General features: G+C 40.2%; 1 protein-coding gene across 1 annotated transcript in view; it reads right to left on the bottom strand.

The window, feature by feature from the left end:
• ppp2r1bb (protein phosphatase 2, regulatory subunit A, beta b) overlaps window positions 1-10,481 on the bottom strand; it is a 15,068-nt gene that overhangs the window by 696 nt on the left and 3,891 nt on the right. The window contains exons 7-15 of the mRNA XM_008425692.2: window positions 10,131-10,245; window positions 9,993-10,063; window positions 7,513-7,647; window positions 6,289-6,462; window positions 6,079-6,139; window positions 1,381-1,535; window positions 1,141-1,283; window positions 939-1,030; window positions 1-821 (exon numbers count right to left, since the gene is read on the bottom strand). The exon at window positions 1-821 is cut by the window's left edge and continues 696 nt beyond it. Of these exons, the coding sequence (XP_008423914.1) occupies window positions 805-821; window positions 939-1,030; window positions 1,141-1,283; window positions 1,381-1,535; window positions 6,079-6,139; window positions 6,289-6,462; window positions 7,513-7,647; window positions 9,993-10,063; window positions 10,131-10,245 (963 nt within the window). The 3' untranslated portion in view covers window positions 1-804. The remainder of the gene's footprint in view (window positions 822-938; window positions 1,031-1,140; window positions 1,284-1,380; window positions 1,536-6,078; window positions 6,140-6,288; window positions 6,463-7,512; window positions 7,648-9,992; window positions 10,064-10,130; window positions 10,246-10,481) is intronic.

Genomic DNA, 10,481 nt, shown 5'->3' on the forward strand with positions numbered 1-10,481 from the left:
TGAGCATCATGCTAAATATGGGTTGGTCCCTGTTACATGATGGGGCAATGTGTTAATTTGACCAATTCAATCTGTGTTACTGCAGGGAACAAACAGTGCAGAGCGACACCTTCGTCTGGTAGATGGAACACTGTGAGACTGATAAGGACGTGCAACCATAGAGAAGGTTCATCAGAGTACATGCAGTAGTACACACCCGTATATAGATATCTATATTCCACCAGGGTGGTTGTTTTGGATGATTGTTCTGTAAAACATTGAAGAAGAAACACGTCTGGTCTGGAGTGCGACCGGAGCTGGGGCCTCGACAGACACACAGAGAGCAGGTTTCACCATCTGCAGCTCGAAGTTTCCGTCCAGCACTGGAGGGAAAAGTGCAGCAGCACAGAAAGCAAGCACAGTGCTGGGCAGCAAGCACAGACGCAGAATGCTGAAGTATGACAGCAGACTGAGGGGGGAGGAAGGGGGATGATGTATGGTTAGCAATGCTTAGCAAGTACACCAGGACATTTGTCAGCATGCACAACTTAATTCAACTTTAATCATCACTTTGCCTGGATAAAAGCGCCCATGTACAGCAAACGGTAAAGAAGCCTGTGCTAGTTTGGACATAGACTATCATTGAACAAATAAAAAATAAAACTAAACCAAAACAAAACTTGAGGGGTGGGGGAGGAGATAAAACAATTGTTAACAGCTTTTCTATACATCAATCAGTTGGTTCTGAACATCAATAAATATATTCTAAACCTGGGTGTATTTTTGTTTCGGGGAGGTTTTCTGGATTAGCCGTGATGGGGTTGGTTATGCTAGTGCCAAAACTGCAAAGAGAGAGAAAGGGGGGAGAGAAAGAAAAAAAAATGTTGTTAAAGACTCAAAGTAAAGCAAATAAAATGAATGTCCAAGTTGTTCCGCAGTAAGAGGAGAAAAATGCTCACCACTAATAGCCTCCTGGGCAAAGTACTTAACATCCATGTCCGAGTCAGAGGCCAGTTTCTCCAGCACTGGCTTCACTTCTGTTTGAAGGGCACTGGAAGTAAACCCAGAGAATGTCAGTTTAATTCATCAAACCAGGTTCTCCACTTTAGAAGAACCCTGTTCTGGTCTGGGGAGAAAAAAGCAAACAACCACCAAACATACTTGCTGTCCAGGACCGGTCCGATCTTCTGAAGTGACTTTGCTACGTTGAAACGGACGTTGGCCACCTGGTCGTTGGACATCTTGAGGACCACTGGGAGCATCTGCTTGGTGGTAATCTCCTGACCACAAGCCTCAGACAAAGCCTTACGAACCAAGTGGAGGGCGACAAGTTAGGATTTGAAAGAGAAACTAAAGCAGCCCCTGTATCCACGGTAAATGGAAAAACGGGCGTTTGCTCACGTTGATGCAGAACAGCGTGGTCATCCTGTGGAGGTAATTGGGGTCGTTGGCCATGCCCAGGACTTTGGGGACGATGGTGTTCTGGGCCCACTCGGCTCCGAACTTCTCAACAAGCTTGGTGAGGTTACTGGTGGCCGCTTCACGGATGGCGTACACTGAAAAACACGGTCAAATTATGCCGATGACTGATTACACATGTTGTTTCTCTGCAGGTTTTTACAGAGCCTGGCTGAGGCAGACCAAACCTTGAGGCCTTTCAGGTTTACGCATCGGAGCTGGAAATGCAGCAAAGGGTACAAAGTGACCAGAACCGCACAGTTTAGCTTAACCACTAAAATCCGATCCTTCTTCCAATGAGTGAACGCATCGTACCCAACCACTCAGATGTAGTGAAGATGAAGCTAGCTCAAATCTGTTTTGATGAAAAGGAAATCCTGTTCTATAGAGATCTGTCAGCTGTGAACCACTGAAAGAAACGACACAAAGACGACACTGAACGCAACTTCCTTCTCTATAAAGACGGAGTGGCGGCAGATTTTAGCGGTTGTAGGATTTCTCTTATATCTTTGGCAAAAGACCACAAGCCATTTCACCTCCTAGTTCTAGACTCACACCTTGTTTTGGTTGTATTCACACAGCATGTCCTGCACTATTATCCGCTTCCTGCTTTTTGAGCGGTCACCAATTACCTTGATATTCATATATGCATTTGAACTGCACCAGAGTTCACTTCAACTGAACTAGGTTTTTGGCGGACCAGAGTTTGCTTTTTTGATCACCGCTCAATTGACACCTGCTGAAGCAAACCGGACATTCCAGCCGACAAACTAGATTTTGACTAAAGCAGAATAAAAAGGGCTGGTGTGAATGCATTCCTAGACTGCTTGATGGTGGTTAGCTATAATGTATATTTTTTTATAAAGTCGATCACCTCGTATTTAAAGAAGTTGGTATTAGAAGCAAACTTTACAACTTTACTTTTGAACACAAGATGGCTGAACATGTTGCAGCTGTGGGTGAGGTCACTCAGTTTGATGCTTTTGAGATCAGCCTTTGTCCTCATCGTCGTCTCTTCTGCCAAATACTTCATCGCTACTCGCAGCAAGACAGAGGAATACTGTGAACGTTGTAAATCACTGCTGCTAAAAAGACAGAATCGCAAATTGTGCTTGTATCACAAGCATTTGTGCTTGTGATACAAGCACAAATGCTTGATCAGTAATTTCTAATAGTAATCATATTAATGTCAGTTAAAATAAGTTTATCAGTGACCAAAGATAAACTCAAAATATGCTTGTATGCTTCAAGCATACAAGCATATTTGTATGCTTGAAGCATACAAATATGCTTCAAGCATCAACTCCTTGACCTCCTTAGACATTCAGAAGACATTTAGCTAAAAAACCAAAACCTGGATGATCATCCACCCAAAGAGCCAGCAAATATCTTCATGACATTTTAAAACAAACCACTTGTAAATGTCTCAGCTGTCCTTTAGCTCATACAATTACGCAATAACCCCAAGTAAGAAGAACAGAACAAAGTAATGCATTGCCAGAGTGGGTTCAACGCGCCGCCGAGTCAATTTTAGAACAAAATGCCAAAAAACTATCATGGCAGAAATAGGCCGTCTTAAAAATAAATACAAGGTGTTATCTTTTTAGTCGAGTGTGTATGAGAGAAGCTGTGCATTCAAGTCTGTAGTCCTGTTCTTTGAAAGGCTTATGTAAGGGTGGCACAGCCCTAACCCGAGCCGTTCACACATAGAAACTCACACCAGCAGCATTCCAATGATGTAACCCAGCTGGCCCTTTGTCCTCAACGGCGAGTATCTGCCTCTCTAATTGGAAAACTCGGTGTCAAGAGAACACCGCATACACAGCGAACGCTTCGTGTTAGATATAGAAGTTCCAAGGCTCAGCAGGGTGTGTTGTGCGGCGGCTCCTCCAGTGTTTCGAGTGCAGGCGGCTGCACCGCAGAACAGACATAACAAGCAGTGACGGGGGAGCCGACAGTGACCCGACTGGGTTGTTGGGTTTTTTTTTTTTCTTTGACTGCTTCTTTGTTGAGGTGTACCCCCATTTCATAACCACATGTTGCCATTTTATATCTAAAGTGCTGTGTAAGAGTTGACACTACAAATCAGCTTTTCTTTAGGGATTAAGATGACAAATTTCTGTGAAATTGCTCCAAACCAACTCATTACACATTTTCTCCTCAGACTTCATATTACTCAATTATTCAAGTAATCTAATCTCTGGTTTGATAAGTAGGCTCTTATAAAACCTCTAATACCCCTGATAAAAAAGAAAGAAAGAAAAAAAAAGTATGAACAAGCAACACCCTGCTGACAGATAATAATCAGACATAATCTAATTTACCTAAGTAAACTTGAGCACACTTGAAATAACTTGGTGTAATCAATGGGTGGAAACTACTAATGACCCACATGCCAGAATTTATGATTCATCTGATTAACCTAAAATCAAGTTCAGCTGCCTTAGTAGAACATTTCTGACATTTTCTTACTTGCATCCTTGAGTTTAAAGCCATCGTTTGCAAAAAAAGGGTAAAAAAAAAACAACTTATTGCAGTGGTTCCCAAACTTTTTCTCCTGCGCCCCCCAGTGATTTACAAACATTTTCTGCCCCCCCCATAAATTATAAATGGCTGGCTGGTTGAACGACGCGTGTGAGGGGTGGGGGTGAGAGAGAGAGAGGATTCTTAGAGACTCCCTGTCTCTAAGAAAGGGTGGGGAGGGGGCGCGCAAAATTAACGTACGTAGTTGAACATAGACAACAACATCGGTAGCCTATAAGCTACTTGTTGAGCTTAAGGTGATGTATTGATATTAGCTAGTCATCTTTTAGCTAACTTTACCTGCATCCAACAGCTTCACTCAACAGTCGGTTAGTTTGGGGGAAAAACAGTGAAAAGTTCTTTGTGTTTTGCTGCCATGATTCTAACACACCTGCGTAGCTCTGTACAGAAGCAGCAGGTCTACTTCACTGCTGCGCAGGTGTAAATCCAGCGCGAGCGTCGTAGCGCTCATGTTGCGTTTAAAGGCAGCTCGGAAAAACAGGTTACCACATGTTAACGGATTAAACAGTTTTAACTGCTGATAAAAGTGACAGAGGACACAGATAAGGGAAATGTGGAAGCCCCTACAGTATCAAATTGACAGAGGAATAACAGAGTTGGCCATTCTAAGGTAAAAACCCAGCGCATACAGCGTTCGTTTTTTTTTTTCATCCAGACGGCTTCCAGCACCCCCCCTGCAATGGCACGGCGTCCCCCCCAGGGGGCGCCCCCTACAGTTTGGGAACCTCTGACTTATTGTATGAAAGGCATCAGTCAGGAAAAGGCTGCAAACCAAAGTCCACGCCATTATACATGCACATACTACGGCAATGTATAGACCTTCATCAGCAGTTAAAGAAAAAACACACACCAGTACCAGAAGCTGCGTGATTTTCAAAAACTATTTCAAAAGAACAAAATGGAAACTTGTCAGGAAAGAGGCCTGCGCTATTCCTGCCAACAACAACAACCCCCTGTATTGTCCACACACAGTAGTTGAGTTGCAAAACAGAATCCATTTCCTCCAAAGAAAACATGAAGGCCCTAGAACCCTGAAGCATCATTTATTTGGGTTTGATGAAACTGGATGTAAACATTTGGGCCACAATTCCAACAAGTTTGTTTGGCTCAAAAACAACACAGCAGGTCACCACAGAAACAGCATTCCCAGAGTTAGACATGATGGCGGAAACATCCTAGTCTGCAGCTACATTTCTTTAGTTTTCCTGTAGGTGGATAAAATCCAACACAACCAGGTGATTTCTAGAAAGCATCCCAGCATTTATCCAAATCAGTAAAACAATGGCATCACCAGATAAAGTTACAGAATCACCCCATGAGATAAAACCCGATGCTAAATCAGGGGCATCATGTGAAAAAGACTGTGGACAAAATATTTATACAAAATCTGGTAGATATTGGTAGACTGGTGGTTTAATAATCAAGAGTCGTTAATAGATGCCTAATAATTGAAAGTTGAATTTTATTCAAAATATGATTCTACAAATGATCAGTTTGCCTACACTAGTTAAAATTTTTTTACTATGGATGTTTTATTTTTCCCTATAACAGATTTGTTAATTTTATAGTGAAATGGAGAGCATAAATGTGAAACTAAATGTCAGAAAAATCTTTTAAATGATGTATAATGTAATTGTTAAGCCTGAAAAATCTTGGTTTTTAAGAACACAAGCTTTTCTGTCGATGTATACAGGAAGTATTAAAACATTATATTGTTTAGCGACGTAACATTGACAAAAACAGCTTCACAACTGCTGTCCCTCCAATACAATTCTTTTGTAGCTGCAGAATATAGCACAGTTACAGCTCCTTTACATGTACAATAAAGCAAAGAGCTTCAAAGTGCCACATGTCATCCTTCCTCCGACTCGCTATTATCTCACTCCTAACATTCCTCAGTCTCATTCCTGAGCTCCAAAGTTCACTGGTGTGCTAATCATATACTGTCTGTATGGAAACAGAAGGCCTGTCATGTAACCCAGCAGATACGAGCTGCATCTGCGTCAGAGAAACTCCAAAACTTCAAACGTCGCATTATGACGGCCTCGCTGGATCCGACTCCTGAGGAAATGTCTTAAAGCTGCTGAAGAGCCTTACCGTGATCAATGAGCCAGGCCATGCAAAGAGTGTTGAGCTTCTCATCAAAGAACTCCACCCCCTGAGGAGACGAGAGCAAGCAAAATGAGACCCGACTTTTTTCAACACCTCCTGCCAAATCTGGCTCCGCTAACATGTTTTGTTTACAAACTGCTAATATTTCCGTTCACACACAAGACCGTTCGCATGATATCCGACCACGTGACTCACCAGCTGTCCTGCCAACAAAGGCATGTACTCGATGATGGCCAGGCGGACCCTCCACTTTGCGTCCTCGGCGAGCTCCACGATGGCCGGCAGCAGCGACTGGGACAGCTGGCGTATGCCAATCACCTCGTTCACACAGTCCAGGTTGGAGATGATGTTGAGACGGACCTCGGGGCACTGAAATGGAAAAGGAGACGGTAAAATGTGGAGCCCACGTTGAACTCTTACGCCTTCTTCCTCAAAATAATTGTGCAGTCTTGCACCAAAGTGAACCTGATGGACAATAAATGACTAAACAAAACCTCCAAACTTCCAGTCATGGTGGTAAAATAAGAGAGAGAGAAGCACACCGGAGAAAACGTAGTAACAAAACTTGAAGGTAGTTTGTGCTCAATGCTCAGTTTAGCACAGTTCTGATAAATCCACCACCAAGTGAAATTTGCAAGTCAAAGCCGTCAGTCTGGACTGTAATATAATTAGACAGTGATGGTTGGTGCTTTGAGGAAAATGGGCCATCTTTAAATAGGATTAATATGAGCCGAAGAACGTCCAAAACATTTACATGTCCTTATGAACAAACTCTTCGCTAATTTCAATATGCAAAACCGTTTTCAAATTGGTGGGATCATTCAAGAGAACGTGAGCTGGAGTTTTTGTTCTGGATTATTCATTTAAACAAAACAACATTTTTTAACTCGGCCTCGGCTGCTGCAAAACAAATATATACTCATTGGAGAGTGAAAAGTACTTTGTTCGACAGAACAAACATCTTTAAAGTCAAACACTGGAACACAAACGATAGGAGATGCTCAGCTGAGTTTCAGTGAAATTACTTTTCTTTTTTAAATGTTTCAAATCTTTACTGTCAAACACATTAAGCGGGAGACTTTCTGGTTAAACTTTATCCAGATTTTCCTAGTATTCCCCTCCCCTCTTAGACACAGCTAGTCCCCAATTAGAAGGTCTCAGTTTGGCTGCCGACCACATGAATCATCCTCCTACCCATCCAGGCGGCAGTCAGGTACATCTGGTGGTTTTGCCTAGGTGGATTACTTTAGAAACACACAAATGATGCCTCAAATGTAACATATTGTGCTAAAAGCTTCAAGAACTTCAAAAACCTGAGCCAGATATACAAGAAAAAAACAAAAAACAAAAAAAACAAACAAACAATAACCAAACCAAAAAACCTGGTGCTCATGATTTTAAGTGTCAAATTTTGGTCACCTCGTCTTTCAGCTGAGTCAGGAAGAGAGGCAGTAAGTGCTCTATTGTGTTGTCCTTGCCCAGAATGGTGGAAAGACCCATAATGACAGAGGCCAGAGCAGACTTCACATGCTGGTTGGTGTCTGAAACCAGTTCCTGGTCAGGGACAGGACACACAGGAGACAAAGATCAGAACAAACAGAGCAGAGCAGACAGGAAACAATCAACTCCATTGCTATGAATCAGACTAAAGAAAAAGAAAGAAGGAAAAAAAAAAAAAAACAGTCACCAAAAAAGGAACTGCTATACAAGATATTTTATAATAATAGCATAAAGAAACGGTTTCCAGGAATGAGTGTTGAATGTTCAGGTAATACAGGCTTGAGATGGCATTCGTTTATAGTTTTCTGAGAAAACGCACGAGTGTGTTGCCACCCGTTCAGTTTCACTGTTGACATGTTGACAAGATAAACAGAGCAGGAGTTCGTTTTTTGTGATTTTGATTTATTTTTTATACCAAAATTCATCTCTACAATCTGATAATTTTATTGTCACTGATTTCAATAAACTTGATCAAGTTTTAGAGTTGTAGAAATGATAGAGTTTTGTAAAATGACGTATGGCTTTCTTTAAACACAAAAAAAGCAATAGTGCCATCTACTGGTCAAATTATGAAATTGAGAAGTACACATGCAGTGTCTTCCCCACCATGTCTCACTTAACTCTACAAATAAAATGATAGTCTTTTAGTAATTGAAAATTCTGCTGCATTTAGAGTTTGCAATCACCTTTAAAATACTGTGACTCTTGAAAATTAATGTGTCGCACTTTCCTGGAATGTCATGTAATTTATTAAGAGGCCAATAGCCAAATAATAAACACATTTTTAATACAAAGAGCTTAAAATCTACCTTAAAATGTATAAACTATATTTTGAATATGGAGTGTGAGAAATATAGCAGCTCACAACCAACCGAATAATCGTCATCAAAAAAATTTAATAAAACAATAAAATGATCTCTAGTCATTTCCAACATCTTGATATTTCAGGTGCACCATAGAACAATTATGAAGTTGCTGTAAAAATAAGTAAAAACTACATTACTCTAAAGACAGATATCACTGAGACCTAAAGTCAAAAATTAACCAAGCAATATGAACTTTGTTCTCCAGCTCAGAGTAATGCCCGAGTCTGATTGGTTGCTTCAGAGGTTAAGATTCACATTATTTTTGTCTAATAGAGAGAATTGTGGGAAAAAGATGTTTATCAAGTTAACTGGATGTCTGATCTACAGAGAAATGAAGAATATTACACAAAGCCGTGTTGTATTTGGATCCGCTTGAAAAGGCAGGAAACTGTCTAATGACCAGGTGATATTTACACACAGCTGAAATGAAATGAGCACCTCAACATTATAAATTATATTATTTAATAACCAGGATGAAATTGGGATGCGTGTAATTAAATAAGAATCTGTGTGGAAAATTGGATAAATCTGATAATACATCTGTTTGTCTTTAGTGCTTTGTGATGTAATTTGCTGTGAATCAGCACTAAATAAGTAAACTCAATAGAAGTGAATTACATTAACCAAATACTAGGTAGTACATTAAACCAACTAACAAGTCAACTGGTTAAGTGAAAGGTTAAGCCTTTGTCCTAAATGTGGAAATAAATACTTCCAGACAACAACTTAATGATTTCCTGAGAAGATTTGTAACTGTATATCCTCTGAGGAGTAAAACAAGTGGCAATCAAGGACAGTCAACATTCTCAGTTCAGCAATTCATTGCCGTTAACTGACTAATGCAACAAATATATTTAAGAGTGCAAAAACGTTTTAATTCAAAAATAAAATAATGCAAAAACATTTACTATACTAGTTGTAGTCTCTTCATCTGATGGTAGCTACTGGTTGAAAGGCCACAGGCCACATGCCTTTTAAAGCTTCACTTTGTTATTGTTATCGTTTTTTCATATTCCTTGATACATAATAACTTTATTAGTCAGCACCAGTTTGACATATTTAAATCAATTAACTCTGGATAAAACAAACATGGTACTTTTAGGATGTAATACATCACAAATCCCATTAATAGGTGAAATGCAATCAAATTATTAGGTCAGCAGAGATTCATCAAACTAAACCTGGGTGGGTTTACTTTTATGAGGTGGAAAAATGCTCACTATAAAAAGTAAAACCAGCCAGAACAGAAATACAAAACAGAGAAAATGTCTTAAAATTTTAACATCTTAAACAGTCTTAACATATAAATGAAGTTACTGTGAGAGCATCACATGTCTACATAAAAGCCTTAAGGAAGACAGTAAAATAGATAAACCTCATCAGCAGCTAAACTCATGCTCCAGCACTCAGAGCAAATGACCAAGCTAAATGTCAGCTTGGTCATTTAGCAAAACACACAAACAGAACCGTGACGGTCTTTTGTGACGGTGGGAGCTGAACCCACAGAAATGCAAAATGAGAAAATCTCCTTACCTTGACACAGGGCAGAATGTGACTCATGATGATCTGCTCACGATTATCTTCTGGAAGATTCTCACAGAACTCTGCACAACAAAACAAATTAAGAATGCAGGACGGGACGCTGAAATAGTTCAGGCCAATTTATTTCACCTTTAACTTTGTTGGCAGCGGCAGCGCGGACCTCGGCTTCACAGTCCTTCAGGAGGTTCTGGAAAGCTGGGACCAGGTCGTTCTTTGTGATCTCTGGGCCTACAGCTTTTTGCAGCTACATTGGAAGGGAAAAAACAAAAACAAACATCTTTATTAACCAACATATTTCTTTTTAGAATAATTATTCCAGATGAAAATTACAAAAATCAGATACAACAGCATTCAGTTGGTAAAAATGAAAAAAAAAAAACAAAAAAAAAACATATTCTTGGAGGATGGCGACACATGCAGTATCCTAAGATTTCAGGGTTTTTTTTAAATTGCATTTATAACAACTTTTGCTTCAATAAA

The sequence above is a fragment of the Poecilia reticulata genome, linkage group LG13, assembly GCF_000633615.1.
Source record: "Poecilia reticulata strain Guanapo linkage group LG13, Guppy_female_1.0+MT, whole genome shotgun sequence".
NCBI classification, from domain to species: Eukaryota; Metazoa; Chordata; class Actinopteri; order Cyprinodontiformes; family Poeciliidae; genus Poecilia; species Poecilia reticulata.